The sequence below is a fragment of the Dipteris shenzhenensis genome, chromosome 29 (genome assembly GCF_047967505.1).
Source record: "Dipteris shenzhenensis isolate YYH24624 ecotype China chromosome 29, Dip_SZ_1.0, whole genome shotgun sequence".
Lineage (NCBI taxonomy): Eukaryota > Viridiplantae > Streptophyta > Polypodiopsida > Gleicheniales > Dipteridaceae > Dipteris > Dipteris shenzhenensis.
In genome coordinates this window covers 49728944-49749895 of record NC_141624.1, presented here as the reverse complement: position 1 = coordinate 49749895, position 20952 = coordinate 49728944, and the positions used below count along the sequence as shown (strand labels likewise).

Genomic DNA, 20952 nt, shown 5'->3' with positions numbered 1-20952 from the left:
TGCACCAACCGGGTCGAAGGATAATGTTCGAGTCAATGAGGGAAACGGGTGCGTCGGGGGCGAGGTGGTACCTACCACGTGTGCGCTTCGGATGGGTTCGCCGCTAATCATTGAAGGACTGGGTAATGAATTGAGTGAGGGGGTGAACTTCCATAATTTCATAGAGATGGAACCAAGAGCCTTTGAGACGAGCCATCCAGTGATGCATTAGGGCGTTGTCGGGCAAGTCTCGGAAGGAGTGTAAATCGTGGGTCGCCATTGGACATCTTTGGGCAAGGATGAGGGGGGTGCTGGAGGGACATCATCCTCGTCCATGGGCATAGGTTTTTCCTCAGCAGTTCTTGTAGGCGATGGATCGATGGGTAGGTTCAAAATTCACCGGCTTTAGGAGCGTGTTGAGTGCCTCATCCGGAAGGTCGACAAGAGAATTGGAGATGGACTGGGAGGTCTCGTGATGTGGAAATTTTGTGTTGAAGGCATTGGAGGAGTACTCTGGGAGGTTTGTGCAGGGTAGAGGGGGCGGGACGGGATTGGTGGGTTGTTGGGGGGGTCGGGCGGGATCTATAGGAGGTGGCTAGGGAATTTTGGCAGGGGGGTGGTGAAGTGCCCTTCCTCCTCGGTGACATCTTCAGAGTAGGCTACATGAATAGTTTCAAAATTGCTGACCAGGGACTCGAGGAATTCCTACAGATCCTGTTGCACCTGGTTATACAAAATGATTATACCAAGGGGATGGCAGGCAGTGGAGCGGTATGCAACTACGTGCCCTTGCATTTGGATGGTGGAGGCCCACAGCCATAGGTCTGCATCCAATTGATGGCTTGGAGGCTATCGAGAGTGCAGACCCATGGGTAGAGTTCGTCGGGCTTCACTAGTTGCATCACTTCATCATCTTGTGGATAGTTTGTGGACTCTATGATGACCCAGCACCATACCTAAAAGTTCAACAAGATGGGGTGGGCAGCCAGGGTCTGAAGATTGGAAGGACGGAGGACGAAGAGACTAGCAGGTTGAAGGTCAAGGGAGAAATATGACATGGTGAGGGTGGGGCAAAAATGGTCGAGATTATGGGCGAAGGATGGTTTGGGCAGAAGAGGGGCAGTGAGGTCTATGTGGAAGATCATGTTCTGTGCATGGAGTACGTCGAAGTGCATTTGGAGTGTTGACAGGATGGTGAGTGGGGCTAGCGTGTAAGTGGTGAATTGTGCGGAGACCTCCCAGTACATTTGGAGCTCTTGCGGTTCCATGTCTTCCAATGTCGATTCCTTTGGGTGGCCAGAGATGTGCACACTCTCGTTCTCTGCCTGCATGGTGACTATGAGGGCATTCTCCTGTGCCCTAGAGGGTTTGGATCTGTTTGTCGAATCCCTCCGTGATTCTAGCTTGTTGCTGCTCGGCTTGTGCCCTACATTCTTCTATGGCACAAAGGCTGGATTCTGCCTTATCCAACTGGTCCATGAGGGTTTGGAACAAGGATTCATCAGCAGAAAGCTCATCCTTAAGCTGATGAGGGAGACTTCCAACTCTTCGGCCTTGGCCTGGTATTCCTTACTCTGTCGACCTGTAGCTTGTGCGGCAATGATAAGCATGTGGCTGTCGTGCGCATTGAGTTGTGCTTGGAGCAAAGAGGATGAGAGTTGGGAGGCATCCTCTTGCCTCCTCTACAAAATTGTTCGTGCCTCCTACAGGAGCTGGGCCATCGCATCCAATAGTAGCCCCGCTGGAGCTCCATCTAATTGACTTATGAGAGTTACTCGACTGACATATTGTTGTAGCCGCCGGGGTCTAGTACTTGGGTGCACTGCAATATTGGAGGGCTTCTGTGCCAGCCCATGGGGACGAAGAGGATCCAATGATGAAGGAGGTGGCCTCCTTGGGTGGGTTGGGCAAAAGCTGAGGCCAAGACTTGGGGAGCAGAGGAGGTGGCATGAGTGCCTTGGGCTCCAGGGTGGAGGCCAATGTGGACAATATTGTCCCAAGGGAAGTTGTCAACATTGATGGGGGCCTTGCCCTTAGAAAATGGAGCAGCATGCTCAAGACGAGGTGTTGCCTTCTGAGGAATTCTTGCATCGGGCGATCTTCGTATTGGGTGCGCAAGTGGCTATCAAGGGGTGACTGAGTGAGACTATTGGAGGGGGTGGTGCTTGGATCTGTCCTTATTCGTTTAGGTACGACCACTATCTCCTTTTCTTCTACTGGCATAGGTCCGCTGGCTGTTTTGTCGACCAGCCCATATCCCATCGGTGATTGTTGCTGCAGCATGTGGTAGAGGACTGGCATATATAGCATGGGGTTGCCGAGGACCTCACTGTCAGTCTTGAGGTCTTCCCGCATCTGGGTACATAAGTAGTCCGTCCAGTTAGTCACCTTTGGCGCTACCAATCTTGCGAGGATGTTGGGCACCATGGATTGGTGGTGGTCTATATACTTGACCTAGGTCAGCCATCACTGGAGCACGCATGCCGATTTCTCCAACTCTAGCTCAATGATTTCGGAGAAGTGGATGCGGCCCTTGCTCTTCTTCCAGACATAGTTGCAGATTTGGCCGAGGTCTTTGTGCAGCTTTTTCTTCTACGAGTACTTTTTAGCAATGATGGGGAGGCCGAAGGCAGCACGCACCACATCCACATTGAGGTGGTAGAGGTGGGGGTGCCTGTTGTGTCATGTAGGATGCCGACGTTGGTGTTCGAGCTGTAGGCCTGGAGGAATTCCCTAAGCAGCTTCATGTTGACGTGACAAGGAAGGCGGTCCGCAATGGGTCCAAGTCTTGTCAAAGCTAGGGAGGTTTGCACCTCTAGCTCCTTGAGGGATTGGTACGCGGTCGCATTATGGTAGTGGAGGGTGTAATCATGTCCCTCATAGGCATATCGAGAGTGGATTGCATAGCCGTTGAGTTGTATCAGCCAAGATTCTCTGAGCAGCGAGTGCATCAAGGACCGCACTATCTTGTACTCCCCCTGCGTTGGAGCTGGGGTACGCTTCTTGGATGTCTTTCAGGGGGTGGTCGCAGCCGGGCTGCTAATGGTTTTTGAGTGGCCTATTGCATTGAGATTTCCTCTTCTGTTTGCAACTCCTCTGCTGGAACATCAGAGGGCATCCAGATTGTCCTTGACGGTGTACTATGGGATTTAGAGGGGCCCGTGGACCGTGGATTTGGGGGGTGGAGGCCAAGTTCCATTTTGAATTTGAAGAATTTGTTGTCGGGGTCCATGGGGAAAAAGGAGGGCAACTGTGTGAGGAGAGAGTCGATGGAGGAGGATGAGATTGAGGACATTCAATGGGCGCTGGAATGCAGGCTAAAAGAGGACAGAGAGCTGAGGAAGAACTTGCAAAATTTTGATAGAGTTTTGTGCTTTTTGCTAAGGTGACGACCCAGGGGGATAGGGTGGCCTTTTATAGTTTTTGGTATCCCTACAAACAAGGGGATAGCATAAGACGACATGTCGTGGGATAGGACCTATGGCAGCGGGTCATGGGGATTAAAAAAAAGGCAATGGCCATGGGGTTAAGAGGAAGGCGTCAGCCGTGGGGATAATAGAAAAGAAACAACCATGGGGATAGCAGAAAGGCAATCACGGTGGGGATAGCAGATGTCAAAATTTGAGAGAGAGGAAGGGGGGGGGGGGGGAGGTAAAAAGGGCAAGAAGGGAAAAGGAGAAAAGGGAAAAAAGAAAAAAGGAAAAAGAGGGGGCTATTCATGTTGAGGGTTTCATGCGAAGGGAAAAACAAGGTGAATGAACTAGGTGATGCATACACTTGTGAGGTCAGTGTGCAAGGATCCAAAACACAAAGAAAATGCACAGAAAATGTATTGGCCGTATTCACCTAATGCTGACCGTGAATGTGAGTGGATGCATTGGGATACCAAGGACTCGTGAGCTGCTGGTGCATGTGGGTGTTATGGCTATCGTACAAACTCACCTAGACCTGGACTTGATAATTAGGTGGAATGCAATGGATATGAATGCCAAGCAGCAACATACCACATCATCAACCAAGTAGAGCATGCATTGAGTTTGTGCATCATCTTGGTTGTCAGGGGTGCACCGGCGTTCCTGTTTTCCCTTTGATGGATCTCTCTCAGGGTAAGGCACGCGGGTTCTTCAATGGCTGTAACTGGGGCAAAAACAAGTTCTTGTGGTACCACGACCCTTGATGTGGTAGACGGATTATGGTTGGGTAACATTTCCGGTGCTCTATTGAGTAATGTGTCCTTTGATGGTGTGCGTAGGGGCCTGGAGGAAGGTTCTTGTGTAACTACTCCGCTTTTAGGGGTCGGTTCTTGTGTTGCTTCCTTGGGGACTTAAGTGACCTTCTCATTGAGTTGCACTATTTGTGGAATCATGGTACTCTATGGGTTTGGGGGCTTATTCATCGCACTGGGCTCTAGGGTAGGCTCTTGTGGAACTGCATCCAGAGTTGACACAAGTTCTTATGTTACTACCTTCTGAACCCCAATGAGTTGGGATCGCATATTCGGTGTCATCAAAAGTTTCTAGACCCAAGCGGCTCGCTCGCCTTGGTAGTAGCCCTGGGCTTCAAAGATCTTTGTCGCAACCCAACGCTTGTAAGGTTGTTGTGCTTGGAGTGGTCAGATTGGCCCTTGCAGCCAAGGCGATTGGCAGCATCAGGCTCTTCTCTGGGATGGGACTACCCGTGTTGGTGCATGCCAAGAAGGGATTGGAGACCCTTCCCTTGCTTCAATCTTCCTGGGCCGTTGACTTCTATTGAAGTGGTGTTGTGCACAGAGAATGGTTCTTGTACCTGTTGTTTGTGGTATTTCTAGGTGGGCGATAGGGGTGGAAGAGTAGCTTATGGCATGACCTTGCTATCGCTATTCAATTCAAACTTTGCACAATCCCAGTATGGACTACCTTTTGAGTGTTAGAGCCAAGAGCGATGGGGGCTCCTGGGGGCCTTGGAATTTCCTTCGTTTAAAATTACCATGCCTTTTGTGGGTGGTGGTACTATGGGGGAGATGGGATGAACTTCACAAAGTGGAATTATTGCAGTTCTCCCCCCGTTCGTGAGAGTTGTTGTTCAAGCCCTCTAGTCAATTTGGCAACTCACGGCGTAGCACCAAGTTCTTCCCAATATCATATGTTTGTCGTTGCTTCTGTGGGGAGAACATAAAAATTAATCTCTACTTCCTGACGAACAACCATTAGTTTCAAGTCCACATACCTAATGTGCTTAAGATTTGACTTGGGTGGACTGAAGCCACAGTAAGGTTTAGGGGTACCTGCAGTGCTTTCCATACTTCACGGGAGATGAAGTTATGGCTCTCACTCCCGAATCCACAAGCACCTGGATGCATAAGCTTGGGCCCTGCAATTGCACATTCAACCTAGCTGGATCTACCGTTTGTTCATTAGTTGGTCTTGGATGCTCGAGTGTTGCCTTAAACATGGCCATTTGTTTACGTTGACTGATTTTGGCATTACGTGCCTTGGCTTCTTCGATGGCCTTATGTTTCATCTGGGCTACCTTGGCCTTGAGCTCCTTTTCCCTATGGATGGTCTGGAGGGTCTGTCGGGTGAGGGGGGCTTAGTATCTTTTCAATTTTCCCCCGTTTGTATCTTTTCAATTTTCCCTTGTTTAAGGTAGCTGTCCATTTCCACTCTGTCCAAGGTAGTTATTCGGCATGCACCTTGCAGAGTAATCTCCACTACGCGGTAGGGACCCATGCCCCTGTATTTAAGTTTACGTTTGGTGTTGTGGACGCTATAGAGGAGTGTGAGATCTCCTTCCTTGAGGTCCTTGTTTTTTAGGTTTCGGCCGAATCGTTTTTTGCACCATGCCTTCTCTACTCAGAGGTAATATGATGCACACAGTCTAGCCATTCAAGATCGATTAAGCGCTCCACCAAAGCATTTTCAGTGAGCCTTTCCTTGACCGTGATGCAAAGGCTAGGCACTACATATTCCATTGGCACAACTACTTCCACCCCAAAGGCTAGGCTAAAGGGTGGCAGTTTGTGGCCACTTTGTAAGACAATCGATAGGCCCACAATGTGGCAATGAGCTTGTGCTCCCAGTCGGTACGACTAGCTTCCACGGTGCAAGTTATAACCTTGTAGCATGTCTTGCTCTCATCCAGGTCGTTTGCCCTAGGGTAGTATGGCATTGACTTTCTATGTATGATCATGAATTCACTAGTCAAGATCGCTATAGTTTCATTGAGAAAATGAGTTCCTCGGTCACTGACCAATTCTAGGGGACATCCAAACCCTGTGATGACACGTTCATACAAAAACTTAACTATGGATTGCGCATCGGCTTTTGTTGTGGCTCGCCCCTCCACCCATTTGGTGAAATAATTTGTGGCCAGGGTAATGTATCTAGCCCCTGTTCCTCTAGTGGCTGGGCTTATCAGGCCGATAAAATCTATGCCCCATTTCTCAAAGGGCTGATTGGTTAATATTCCAGTTAGGGGCATCATGTCCGCTTTGTGGAGGATTTGCACTCTCTAGCAGGATTCGCATCGCTTGATAGACTCAACTACATCTCCAAAGAGAGTTGGCCACCAGAGGCTTGCTTGCAACACTTTATGTGCCATAACGTCAATGGTGAAGTGACCACCTGCTATCTTGAAATGGGCCTCTTCGAGCATGTTAATATATTCATGCTCGCACACCCACCTGCGCATAATGCCATCCTTGCCCATATGGTATAGTTGGCTTGCAATTAGCTGATATGGTGCTACGTCCTTGATGAGTTTGTAGGCTCTCTCCCTCTTGAGGGTTTGTCTAGAGGCAACCCATTTGCCAGGTAGTGGCCTATTTGGCTGGCCAGTTCAGAATTATGTCAATGAGGAATAGAGGAGCATGTGGGAGGTCATCCTCAAATTCCATTGGAGCCTCCCCATTGGAAATCCTTGAGAGGTGATCGACTAGGACATTGGTCTTTCTCTTATGTACCACAACTATGAAGTCGAGCTCCAAAAGGATTAGCATCCACCTTGTGATGCATCCCGTATGTAGGGCTTGTTAACCAAATACAGTAAGGCTTGATGATTTAAAAAAAAGACGAACTTGTTGGCTAACAAGTATTGCCTGAACTTCTTAACTGCGTAGACCATGTCCAGGCCTTCCCTCTTTGTTGTCGTGTAATTACCATCGGCATCGTTTAGTTGTCCGACTAGCAAAGTACACTGGGTAGTAGTCTCCCCTGGTTGGGCTAACACACATTTGATGGAAAAGTTTGAGGCATCTATGTGGACATAGAATATTAGATTCCAATCCGAGGCCCACAATACCGTTCTATGGCTAGAGCTAGCTTGAGGGTCTCAAAGGATTTTTGACATTCCTTAGTCCACTCAAAGACTACTAATAATAGCTTGTACAATGGCCGGGCTATGTCTACGTAAAACAGGATGAACCTTTCATAGTAGCCCGTATGGCCCGTAAACTACTAAACTCCCTTGGCATTGGTGGGGGCAGGTAACTCTAGAATGATCTTAATCTTGTTATAATCCATGGATATGCCATTCTTGGACACTATGTGACCGAGAATCACTCTGTGTTTGACCCAAAATTGGCACTTGAGGGGATTCAGGGATATCCGATACAACCTCCATCTCTCAAGGACTAGTTTCAAGTATCTCAGTTGATCATCGCACACGTCAAGTTGATGCACATGTCATCCAAGAAGACTTCTACAAAGTCCCTTAGGTACTCCTTGAAGACGGTGATCTCATGAAACACTGAAATGTGGCTGCATACATACCCCACTTAGTTGTGAAGGCAGTTTTATGTTGATCCTCTTGGGCGATAGATACCTGATTGTATCCCAAGAATCCATCTAGTAAGCTTCTTTTCTCGCTACTTTCTAGAACATGTTCCGTGAAAGGCAAGGGATAGTGGTCGCGCCTAGTGGCAGCATTGACTTTCTTTAGATCCACACGTACTCGAATCTTTCCATTCTTCTTTAGGACTATCACAATGGGTGACACCTAGTCTATATGCTCTATCTCATAGATGAATCCCACATCTATGAGTTTTTGGGTCTCCTCCCTCACTATAAGCGCATATTTGGGATTCATAGGATAGGGACACTGGTGCACTGGCATGACATCATCTAGCATGGGTATCATGTGCTACACGACTTCAACGGGCACACCCTTCATATTTGTGTACTTCCAAGCCATACAGTCCTTGCACTCTCAAAGGAGGGCAATTACAACTCGCTCCTCATTGGGGGTGAGGTCATCTGCTATGAATATTAGTTGTGGGTCCTCCCCTTCCAGCGCCAAAATTACTTCTTTAAGCTTAGCTGGACCATTGTATCCTTTGAAGCACCCTTCCTCCTAGGTTCTCTTGGCCTGATGGTATAAGATCTTGCGATCCTCGATTGTGTAGTCCTTGTAATGGGAAGGTACCCATCGTAGGTCCTCCTTTTCTTCATCCTCCTCCTCCACTCCCCTTGGGGTGGTTTCCTTCTTGGCCCTGGTGGGAGCCTTCGAGCTTTTGGAACTTGGGAACTTCAGACCTAAGGGGGGCTCCTTCATGGGACTTATGGAGCTGACTGGAGAGGTAGCCTTGCTCAATCGTGATCCCCAATTGGAGGAGAACTCATGATGAGCATTAGTGGCACCCACATATGTTAGCCATTAGAGGTCTATTTTGACCCTTATTGTCCCTCTGCTCACCTCACAGGGCTTGAGCATGTTCGTTCTGAGGGGAACCACCGTGCTCAACTCTTTGCGCTTGGGGGTTGTTATTTGGAATCCTAATCTTTTTGGGACGTCGATGTTTGCCAAAATGTGCATCCAATTCTTAGAGAACTCTGCCTCAGGGAGGGGGGCATACCAAAATTTAGCTGCTTCCTTCTCATCACCTTCTCTTTCACAAGTTTGGAATAGTTTCAAGGATGTGGTCCTGTCGGTTGTGTCGAAATTCGTGAAAAATAGTTGTATTGATAGAGGGTGGGCCTTCTATGTACTCAAGTCCACTTGCACGATTTGCTCCTCATGCCATGAATAGATGTTGATGATGCGCCAATCATGTATGAGCCCAGAACAATCGCAAGAAGGGCTTGCCTAAGATGGCTTCGTATCTCAACTGCTGGGTAAAGTCCATGACTACAAATCTAATGGGGTACGTGAAGCCAAATACTGTAATGTTAATACCCGTTAGGACTCCCAGGGATTCAGCAGTTCTGCCATCAGCTAGCTTGGCTACCAAGTGGGTTTGCTTGAGGGAAGGGTTTTCCCCACCTCTCCGAACATTCATTGGTGTAGACACTCACACCCGCTCCCACATCCAAGATGGAATCAACCTTCTAGTTCTGGTAGGTTATGGGATAGCTGCATTAGTATTATCACCTTCAAAGTATTGGCCTAACTTATTGATGGGGATCTTGGATAGGTTTTGGTTCTCCTCCTATGGTTGGTCGACTTCGGGGTTGGTAGGACCTTGGGGTAGGAATTGGCCGTTCATCCAGTTTGAGAGGTCTCGCCAGGGGGTAGGATTTCCTCTTAACAAGGATGCAATTGGCATCTTAACCTCTATGGAGAGGAAGTCACTAACCTAGCACTATCACATGGTTCTTGAGTGGTCTCCTTGCCTACTGATAGCATATCCTCGAGACCGTAGATGTCTCCTTCCTCTCATAGATTCTGTAGCACTCAATCCTCTTGGAACATTTGCTACATCAAGTCTAGAGCCTCTAATTTACCAGAGTTGTGGATAGTTCCTCTTCTTCCACCCTCTCTAGCACCCTAAGTGCCTTTGCCCCTTTATGGGTGGTCAGGTGGTCCAGGTGGATGGTATCCAACCCTCTGTTAGCCTTGAGCCTCTGCTCAAATTTCTCTTGGCATTCCCGTACCAAGTTCTAAGCATCTAATAAGTGGTCTTTCCAAGGCTGGGTCTGGATATGTTTCCTTATACGGAGGTGGAGATGTGAGATCTTCAGCCCACACTAGCTTGTTTACATCTGGGTACGGAGGCATACTCGGGTCATCCTAGGAGAGAGGGCTTGTCCGGAGGTAGAGGAGGTGGCGAGAGTGGCTGTCTCCTCATCTTAACCATCTTGGATGAGCACTTGGTTCTTTCCTTCGCCCACCTTGGTAACCTTCTTGGACCTAGTCTTCGGGGGTTGGGGTGCCTCGGGGTTTTGTGGCATACGCATTTTGTCCTTCCTTTCCTACTTCTTCATTTCCTTGCCTATGGCCCTAGCTTGCATCCTTGACCCTTCAAGGGCACTGCTGCTGCTTGACCTTGTTCAATACTCAGCAAATTGATGCTAGTGCTCTTGGGCGGGGTGGCTGAAGTTGCTGGTCTACTCAGGGGCCAATCCTTGAATAAATGATCCCCTCTGCACCCAACACACAAGGGCGTGGGGCATGTTGTGGGTGGAACCATTGGGGTAAGATCCCTGTATGGGCAGTCCTTTAGAAAGTGCGGCCCTTGGCATTTAAAGCATGACACTGGAGGGTTCGCTGAGCCCTTATATGGGCATTCACTTGCCCTGTGTGGACCTTGGCAAGTATAGCATTGGATCGGGGGCCTTCGCACCACGAAGTTCATGTCTCTTGCCCTTGCGGCCATCCATGGGCACTGTCTGGAACACCGGGACATGTTGATCCTCATGTAAGAGGTAGTGACTTATGATGCCACTTCCCTCCTCACAAGGGAAATAGTCACAGTGTCCGTGATCCTATGTCGAGTCCTCCTAATCATTGGGTAGCTCCTCCACCAACACTTGGTTGATTGGAGTTATACAAGGTGGGGGAGGTTGCAGACCCAGTATAGGTGGAGGCGGTAAGGGAGCCAGTTGGGACCTATATTGCCTTGGCTTTTGGCTAGGGTTGCCAGTATCGACGTTGGGGCTATAAAGCTTGCTCCCTCGTATATCGGGGCTGTAGCTACTACCGGAGTAAACTGTCAACCTCCAAGAGGAAGCAAGTCAATAGGCATCTGCATGGAGGATCCTTGCGTTGGACAGTAAGGTGGAACTTGTGGAACCACATAGCCGGTGAATTCGGGGGCACCTGAAAGGTCGAAAGTTCATAGCAGTTTCCCCTTGGAAGTCTCACTCGTTTCCTCGGCCAGGGTTTTGTCCTACGGAGTCCCTCATCAAGGGGTCTTCATCATCCATGTGTTCCAAGTCAGGGTGTCCTATGAAGGCTCTAGCACTTGAGTCCACAAAGGCGGCCTACTTGTGGCTCAGGGGCTAGTTGCTACCTACTGCTGACCTCCCCTTTTTGTGGACATATTGGCAAAATGGTTCTCCATGTCCGTTGAATCCATTCAGCCCAATTGTCCAAACATGTTGGATATCATGCCTCTTAACCTGGAGGCAATAAAAGGAGGAGGAGAATTAGGTGGAGCTAACCTGGTGTAGGGGGTCTTGAATTTCCCCGTTCAAGCTCTCCGTCTCGTCGAAACTGGAGGGGTCCTCACGTCGAGGCCCTAACACTGAGTGAGAGCTAGGAAGAGCTCCCAGTTCGAGCCGATCCCAAACTAGGTCAAAAAGTGGGCTGAGTGTAGTTCAAAACATTGTCCTCGTCGGGCTCGGGTGCTCGGGTTCCTTGGACAAAATTCTGCCAAACCTCAAGTGCATGTATAAAATCTCCGCGGAGGTACACTCTATCTCAAATTTAATTTTGTGATTTTTTACAATGGCTCTATTCCCAAAGCTATCCCCACAATTTTAGGGTTAGCTGTAAGGCGACGAGCGTAGGGATAGACCTATAGCAATGGCCATAGGGATGGAAGTATGACGACGGTCGTAGGGATAGACTGTTAACATGTGTCAGCGGGTTGGGGTGAGGATAATATGCCCATGGTTGTGGGGTTAGTGCTAAAGCAACGGGTAGCGGGATGATCAGGTTGGCGGGATGTGAATATGGCAATGGTTAGAGGGTTAGCTATAAGTCGATAGGCATGGGGATAGACTTAAAGCGACAGTCGGTGGGTTCACTGCCTTAGAGGGATGTGAGTATGGTGATGGTCATAGGGTTGACAATAAGCCGACGGGTTGTTGGCATAGGCTCAAGGCCATGGGTCAACACCTGTCAGAATGGCGGGATAGCATATTTTGACACGTATTAATTAAGGCAGTGGGTTAGACGGTAGAGAATTGTTAGGTCGTGGGGATAGGAGCTAAGCCAACAATTCAACACATGTTTGACCGTAGGGATAGTGCTAAGGCGACAGGTTGTTGGGATAGCGCTAAGGCAACGACCCGTGGGGATAAGAGATGTCTGAGAACATGAATTTTTTCGACCTTTGTTTGGTGATTTCTAGTTTTTGTTCCAGTTTTGAGTGTTTGTGGGTGCTATACACTACCTATACTAAGCAAAAAATAGCAAAAAACCTCAACTTTTGGTGCACAAATGAGAAATTCAACATTCCAAAACCACTTTGAATTTAAGTTTCCATCTTCATTTTTGGGTGTTTTTTATGGATTTTGCTATCACACACACCCTAGCAATCCTCTAAACTAGCTTTTGATCAATTCAAAACACTAACAAACATAAAAAACAAGCTTCTCATGATAAAAAATGCTTTCCAATAGAAAATGACAGTTTTCATCTTTTTTCCATGCAAACACACACTTCTTCACTCATTCCTCTCCTACAACTCCACTATCAAAGCTCCAAGTTAAGCTTGAAATAATGAGCAATGGGTAAATGACGAGAGAAGGCAAGTGTGCAAAAGCATGCCTTGAACTCTCCGGCAATGGCGCCAAAGATGTGTAGTCTCTATGGTGACTCACGTGTTGTGGGGATCTTGAAGGAACATCGATGGAGCCTCCAATCCAAACTACTCCTTGTGAGAGCAATGCAAAGCATGTCGTTTGCAAGTGTCACTCAAGCGGCTCCCGGATTGTTGCAATGTGCATGAGAGAAAGACGAAAGGGGGTGACGGGAGAAGGAGAGAGGGGAGAATGAAGGGAGAGGGAGGAGGGAAGAGGGGAGCGAAGGGGGATGAAGTGTCAAACACAAAGGCACTACAAAGGAAACAAGAGAACACCCAAAGACACTCTTGAAAGAGAAGAGGGAGGTTGTATTCCAAACTTGTGCATACAACAATGAAGACCAAAGTCAACGATTTGGCCTTATACAAGTCACCTTTTGAAGGGAGGGCCAACCCTTTTGCTTATACCACTCTCTATCATATCTCTTTTGTTACAACCGCTTGGGCCCATATGGCACCAAGACATTCTCTCAACCTCCTCTTATCTTCAAATGGCTCTTGTGTTATCCATATACGGGATCCAAATGGCTCTTTTGTTATCCTTGCTAATTTGGATGATCTCGATGCCATTTGAGGCTCAAGACCCACAAGACTAGGTCGATGTTGAGCCATTTGCGGCTCAAACCCCATCAGCCCAGCTTGATGTTCAGCCATTTGTGGCTCAAAACCCATATGGACGGATCCATCACCGTGCTCCATGGTTGTGGCTGTTAACATAGCCATTTAATTCTGCATAGTTTTGGGAATTTGTGAACCAATTGGTTGCTTCCTCCAATCATGTTCTTATTGGATTATGGTGTTAATCTTGATTTGATTTGTAACAACCCCTTGGAAATTGTGTTTCAGTGTGGCTACCGTGATGAATTCCACCCTCCTAAGTTGTACTTATGGTCAAAACAACTTGATCTTCATTCCTTGATTCATTTTGGCAATGCATCCCCTTCCAAGTCTTCCAAGGTGATAGTCCCATTGTTAAAGCACTCGTTGATTTGGTATGGTCCGTAAACCCATACATGAGGGAGGTTTTGCTTCATTGGGTGCAGTGTATAATAGCGAGCATGTTGTGCTTGAATCCTTTTTTCTTGATATGTTGATAATTCCTTTCCTTTCTCCTCCTTTCGATTATTTTTTTATGACTAGGCTACCTTGAGCCACAATTTGATTATTTTGAACAATTCGTCCAAGTGGTTTTGAAGGGCTTCTACTTGGCCATAAATGTGTTGAACAGTAGCCCTTAAACTTGACACAAGCAATTAATATTTCATGTTGAAGCTTAAATCAAACAAAAGCTAGGTGAATTGATATATGACTTTGTTAAGTGAATGAGGGCGTTGACGAACCAACTAAACAATGTGTAAGATCATTTCATTCATGTTTGTTGAGTGGCCTCACCAATGGTACAAAGCCTCACAATGTGGAAATCACCTACCTGATGCATGGCTTCACAAAGAAATTATGATAGAGAAAGGGGTCATCAACAAACCCAAAAGAAAGAAGAAAGCTATCTTTTATGAGGTGGATAGCGAAGAAGAGGAAGATGACAATCAGGTGGTCAAAAAGGACACAAAAATAAAGAAAGAGGAGCTCAAAAGCTTCTTAAAGAAATACAAATTATTGTGTGGAGCATGTAGCTGCAATCTTTTTGGTGCTTGTTCATGGTTGTTAGGAGAATTTTTTTGAGCACCTTGCTTTACCACTTGCACTCAAGTAGTATATTATCATTTTTCTTGCTAAATTTGGAATAATGATCTCAATCTCCAAGTTGATGAAGTGAATTCCTTGATCTAAGATGATTTTGATGGGAAATCCAAATCTATAGATGATATTTTCATACAAAAGCCTTGTTGCGTTTCTGGAACTACAGTCCTAGAAGGCTTTTTCTTCAGCCTATTTGGTCACATAACCGGCTGCCACGATGATGTACTTTGTTCTCATTAGGTCCCCTATAAGGCCTTCCAACCAATGGCCTTGTACATTCATAGATGTAGCCCAAAAGCTATCTAAATCATCCTTGAAGAAGTTGCTACAATCATGTAGGAGCACAATCCCAAGCTCTAAAGGGGCAATAGAGGGGGGGAAAGATGGTGATTTGAGGTAAGGACAACACCACCATAGTGAGAAAGAAATCCACACCCAAATTTTTTTTGGAAAGGAGGCAAAAATAGGGGCTAACAAAAATCAATTGAGAGAAGGTGATGGGACTATGGATTTTTGTTGTCTGTTCAATGATATCTTTTTTCGAAATAGTGAGGTACACTTGATTTGCTTTTGCCCTTGCTTTTTGCGATTCTAGGAGTTTCTTTCCACTTCTCTTTGCAATTCTAGGAGTTTCTTTTCAATTTGCAGGATGGAAAGATTGTCCAAATAAGATGTGGCAATCATGGCACTTGAGGATGCATTCAAGCTTATGCCCTAACTCAAGGGGAATAGCTCATTTGTTTGGGATTGCCATAAAAAATTGAGGGTTTATGGGTGGAAAGGATGATCCATGGCTCGTGAACACACAAGATGCCATGGTGGAAGGCAATGCAAGGCTCAAAAGGAAAATGGAATAACAAGCCTCTAATCTCAAAGAACTTGAGGAGGAGATACACGGAATTCTTAAATTGAATACTCTAGATGTTTACGACAATAGAAAGTGCATTTTTTTTTTAAAAATCTAGACGAATTGCCAAAAGATCAGGGGCACATACTAGAGGATTCCAAGAAAATGGAGGCCAAAATGGAAAAGCATACCAAAGGGTGCGAGACTTGGTTCGATGTTGGTATGGATACAAACCCAAAAGGGTAAATTAGGAAACTTCTGAGGAGGAAATAGAAGAAGGAAGAAAGCTATAAACAAAAAATGGTTGGACAAAAGAGGATGCAATCAACCCATCACATATAGTGAAAGATTTCTTAAATGCCACGTTTGGGATTGTCGAAACATAGATTGAGAATGCATGGAGGGCAAGGAAAGATGATTCATGAGACAAGCCTCTCATCATCAAATTCAAAGATGCTCAAACGAGGCAAGATGACTTGAAGCAAATAGCCAATCTAAAAGGTACTAATATTGAGGACCTTATACGAGTATCAACATATAGTGTATCAAAAGAAACAACAATTTGTTGCCCGCCATCAACAAGAGCTCTTATGTACAACAACGACTCCAATGAATTTTGGATGAAGCTCCCATCAAGGACCCTAGACGTTGGAAAGCTTACAATGATAGACTCTATGGTGCCCTTAACCAGTCTATGCCCACCCTAGACAACATTCCTTGCCCTACCATTTCTACACTCTTCACCACATCTCAGCTAAAAGAGGCCATCCAAAAGTTACAAAATGGAAATGGCCTCCAAGCACCATCGTACGATCATACCCATTCATAAGGGAGGCGATCCCATGGATGCAAGTTACTACCAAACTATCATGGTTGGACATTTGATCGTCAAGATGTAAGGGGTCATCTCTTGAGATACACATCAAGAGCACGTGCACGCAAGCGACTATGTAGGCGGGTTTTAGACGAGACCAATACACATTTGAACACATCTTCACCAAGAGAACCATCATAGAGGAAGCCCCACACTAGAAGCAAAGACCATATGTTGCTTTGTGGACTTTCCAAAGCCCTTGGATTCAATACTATAGCTTCTATAGTATTTCTAGGCACATTTCCAAACATATAGACAAGACCATTCCTCTTTGATTCCCTAGTCTGACCAACAGCATTATATGTAGGCACTTTCAAGGTAATAGACCTCAAAGAGGATGAATTCGATTGCTTTTGAGAGGTTACAAGTCTTGATGTTGTCTTGCATGATTCAAGGGAAGAGATGTCGTGAGTTTGCAAGTGAGACCTCACAACACAGATACCTCCAATAAAGCAAAAGATTCTTTGAAAGTAAACCATTATACATATTTAGCAATCGCCTGATCAAAAAAGCATCAATAGGAAACTGCTCAGAAGGAGCAAACTTCAAGTCCCACTGCTCAACTTATCATGAGGCAAGATACAACTTATCATGAGGCAAGATACAAGAGCCTCTAGGATGCCACAAATAAGGACAAATCAAATAAGGTGAGGATTATTTGTGTTGAATAGTAGCAAAGCTTTGCTACTCAAAGTTAGTGTTAAGTAACTACAGTGTTTGTTGAGTAGCGACAAAGCTCCATTTGTAATAACTTGAGCTTGAGAGCATAAATGATTCATATAATAGGACAAGCATAATGAGAGAGAGAGAGAGAGAGAGAGAGAGATTGTGCACTCTTGTGCCGATTCAATATGTTTTTGTTTTGATCACTAATCTGAGTTAAGAATGGTTCCAAGATGACTTTTGGGACAAGATAGAGATATAGAGTCAACATTCCAAAGACTGAAAATATTCTGCCAAGGCTCATGTATATTTAAATTCCTCATAATGCAAAGCACTCTAATATTTGTGAGTAGTGTGTTCACTCCACTGGTGTTCGTGTACACTCTCATCCCTAGTACCCATGCTGCCTCAATGTGTGATAGCATGTTCTAACCGTACAACCCTTGCATCCTATCCTCAACTCTTACACTCCTCGCTCCATCTCTTTCAATCCACTCTCTCTCTCTCTCTCTCTCTCTCATTTATCCCAACCCTATCCTTATTCTGAACATTACAACCTTCTCTAAGCCTACCACATTTCTACACCTTAAAACCCCAAGAGAGGTGAAAACCTTCATCAACTTGGATCAATCAATAGCTCTTATTTACACGAGGTAATGCAAGAACCGCTTTCCATGTGAGCCTTTGATACATAGCGGACATATCCACTACCTTGAGATCACATAACACTTGTAGGCAACAAAAACCTTGGAATATACTAGCGTTCAAGTATAGCCTCCTTTTTAAAGGGCAATACTCTCATCATTCCATCCCCCTTGTTATCTTCTTTTTAATATATTCAAGGAATAATCTCTTTGTAACTAGGGTCCACGACAAGCAGAAAAAGTACATCGCAGTCCAAATAGTTCCCAAAAAACAAGGCAATGAAGCATGGCATAACATTCTTTTCAACTAGACTCTTCATATAAACGACGCAAGTATTCTTTCCTATTGTATTTCTTACTGTATATAAACAAATCAACGTGGGCATTTTGGGACATCTTGCTGATTACACACTCCCAACAATGATCATGAATCGAGTGAACTGGATCATCCACGAAAATTAGATGATTAACTATTTGATTCCTTTATACCATTTAAGGAAATCGAACATTAGCATTAAATATAAGAACAAGAACTACACCTAAATTCACTAACTAATGTTTGTTGATTATGATAGTCGACAAGACTAAAAGGCAGGTGCATGTCCTTGAAAAAAAACATGCTAGAAGAATAAGACAGCATATGACATCAAACCTTAGGTGCCCTACATCGGAATAATAAGTTCAATGGAGAGGAGAGGGTATTGACCTTCCCTTTACTTTTCAAGGTGCTTTTCAACGTTAGTTTTTAAATATGTTTTGGAGGACTTTCTTCTAAAGATCATGTAATGCCACTTCATTCAAGGTGGAGTGTGAGTCCACGTGTACGTCCATCATATAGCTCTTACGCCATCTCCAGAGAACCTCCCATGGATTGATCAAAATATTGACTAACAACTCAACTTGATACCATACCTGGCACCTCGTAAAGTGACAAGTGTGGATTGAGAAACGTACAGGTTAACATCACACAACATATAAGTCATCATCAGGTCTGAAAACAAGCTCCAAAAAAACCAGAAAACAAAGACCATAACTTTCCAATATATTTAAGGCCAGTAAAATCATATGTACATTGGTCAGGGCGACACTCTGCATATGATTTGCTTATACGTATCAACATCCTAAATGAATATACGAGCAACCCCTCAGTTAAGTACCAATAATATCACAAAACAATAAGATCATCGTTTTTCTTTCCTCGGGCCCCTTGTGAGCTTTCTTGCGACGAACCCCCTGCTCGGCCGAATATCATTTCATCCAAGTCTGCCATGGCAGCCTCTTCACTCTGCAAAGACCTGAAAGTGGAAGGCTTGGCAGAACTTTTCCGAACCAGTGAATTTTCACCATTTACTACCAAAGACTCCTCTTCGTCCACAACCCCCACTGGTATCAAGGCTGGTTCTGAGGGCTGTTGGGATTGCATTGTGGGTGCTGTGAGCATCTCTTCATATCTAGAAAGTATTTGCTGGAGCCCATCGTTCAAATTCAGTGCTTCAAACAGCAAAGCCTCATCATCTCCTCCTCTCTCAATTACTCTCTGCACACTGGATAGTGATCGCCGACACTGCTCAACTAACGTGGATGTAATCTCCTCCTATAAATAGCAAAATCATTATTTATCATCATCTTACCCCTATCATACACAATCTTAACACAACAAACTGGCAACTTATTTCCCTGCCAGCCACACAGGACGAGAAAAGGAAGACAACTAACAGAAAATAGACAAGGGAACCGTAAGACTTGGTTGCCCTAGACAGGCTTCTGCCTGTAACAGCAACTGATCAATGACTTATCCGGAAATTCACAGCTAATTTTATTCATGATATTCATTGACATAAATTGACAGAGACACTCAACTACGCAGCTTCAAAATCAAAACATCTTTTCTTCAAGACAATCTTTTGGCAAATTGAAAAGCACAAACCTAAGACGGTTTAATGACGAGGCCATCACCTTAAGCGTCTCTTGTGGTGGAGATGAAGTTAACACCGTGGACAGGAGCTCCATAGCATTTCTTGCAACGTCAAATACCTCCTTTGGCTGTTCCTGTGTTACCTCATTGTCATTCTGCCAACTTGCTGCGTTTTCAAGACTGAAATCTGCCTCCCTGTTTACTGGTTGCGAAGACTGAGACTTTGGAGGAGTAAATATCGGTGCCAAACTCTCTACATCCCGACCAGGAAAGCGTATCCCTCTTGATTTCAGGCTCTGCAATGCGGCATCAGAATTCGTTTTATATTCATGCATATACAATTTCACCACATAGTCAGGATGAAAACTAGAGTCCTTCCAATGCTATAAAACTGCGACAGCAGACCATTGACTTTCAATGAGCTTTCGCAAGTAGAAAAAGAACTGTACCAGTCTGTTCCTCAAAAAATGCACCTTTTATAGAATGATTATTCCACCAAAAAGAAATCCAAATCCAAATATATTTATATATGTGAGCTGGAGCAAAATTTCGAAATCGAAACGTGTTTTTCATGAAGTGGATCTAAGATGGTTTTCGATGCGATGCCTGTGAAAGGTGTCGCAAATCCAATAACGCGAACCTTTACAATGAAATCGTACCAGGAAAAAACATCCTCTCTCGATCATGTAAAGGGTGAACCCCAAATACCTTGTAGGTCTCCTCGAAAACAGGAAGATAGCGCAGCTCTTCAGTGGATTCTCCCCATGACTCGATCAGCTTCAGTGCTTTCTCACGAACCACGGTCGGTGTCTGCGGATCGTCTACGGCCTTGACCATCTCGTTGAGTACCTTTTCTGAGGCTACTTCCGAGAACATTTTCTCGCAATTCTTAACACAGGTTTCGAGGAGAGAGAGGGTGAGCAATTGCACAGCAGGGTTCTTAATCGCCAAGCGCTTCTTCAGCGCCCGCACAATCTCATGTCCACTAATCTGCTCAGAATTAGCCATGTCACAGATCTGTATATTTCTAAACCAATCGGGTCCTTCCAGATTCTCTGCCGTTGCCTCCTCGACGAGCTTGTCCGCCTGTGTGGGCACTTGAAAGAGCTCCTTCATCTTGTCGCTCATGGAGGTCACCCCAGCACTCATTTTTCTGCTGAGATCGGCGCCTCCAACCTTGATGCGTTCACCGATGGAGTTGAACTTGTCCATGAAGGCGTCCGACATACACGGCAAGCTCTCGTCTCTTGAAATCCAAGGCAACAGTCCTGATGCTGGTGCGTGCAGATCTCCGGCCTCTGGTTGCAAAAGCTGTGTAGACGGCAGGGCAGAATGCGGAGAGAGCACCCAATTGACTTTGCCGGCCTTGTTCTCTACGCAAACTTTAATCTCATGCTCACCACGTGGTTTATTTATTCTAAGGGTTGAAAAAGCAAGAGAGTGTCATTTAGCTAGCACCTATTTTCCCCCAAGAAATATTAGGGAGTGGTGGTTTTTCTTCCAAGGTTGCTTTACAACTCTCTTTTTCCCATAAAGCTTTGGACACAATAAAAAGGTTACTTAAAAAGGCTTCATGCCTATCTAGCCTTTAGGTAGGGAAGCTTGTTG

At 45.5% G+C, this 20952-nt stretch overlaps 1 protein-coding gene across 1 annotated transcript; it reads right to left on the bottom strand.

Annotated features, from left to right (window-relative positions):
* Positions 1 to 18452: 18452 nt before the first annotated feature.
* On the bottom strand, positions 18453 to 20750 carry LOC147882975 (TOM1-like protein 1). The gene is made up of 3 exons (XM_087401009.1): positions 20053 to 20750; positions 19386 to 19640; positions 18453 to 19023 (listed from the first exon to the last, which is right to left on the bottom strand). Exons 1-3 carry the CDS (start codon positions 20569 to 20571, stop codon positions 18595 to 18597), a joined length of 1203 nt encoding a protein of 400 aa, XP_087257135.1. The 5' UTR covers positions 20572 to 20750; the 3' UTR covers positions 18453 to 18594.
* Positions 20751 to 20952: the final 202 nt, after the last annotated feature.

Bases quoted from the DNA above. Each gene is read 5' to 3' on its own strand.
- LOC147882975 (XM_087401009.1), bottom strand. From the start codon at position 20,571: ATGTCGGACGCCTTCATGGACAAGTTCAACTCCATCGGTGAACGCATC. The intron at 19,641-20,052 runs GTATTTGGGGTT...GCCGCATTGCAG, and splicing joins TTTTCGAGGAGACCTACAAG to AGCCTGAAATCAAGAGGGAT. The intron at 19,024-19,385 runs GTGATGGCCTCG...TGCTATTTATAG, and splicing joins CACCACAAGAGACGCTTAAG to GAGGAGATTACATCCACGTT.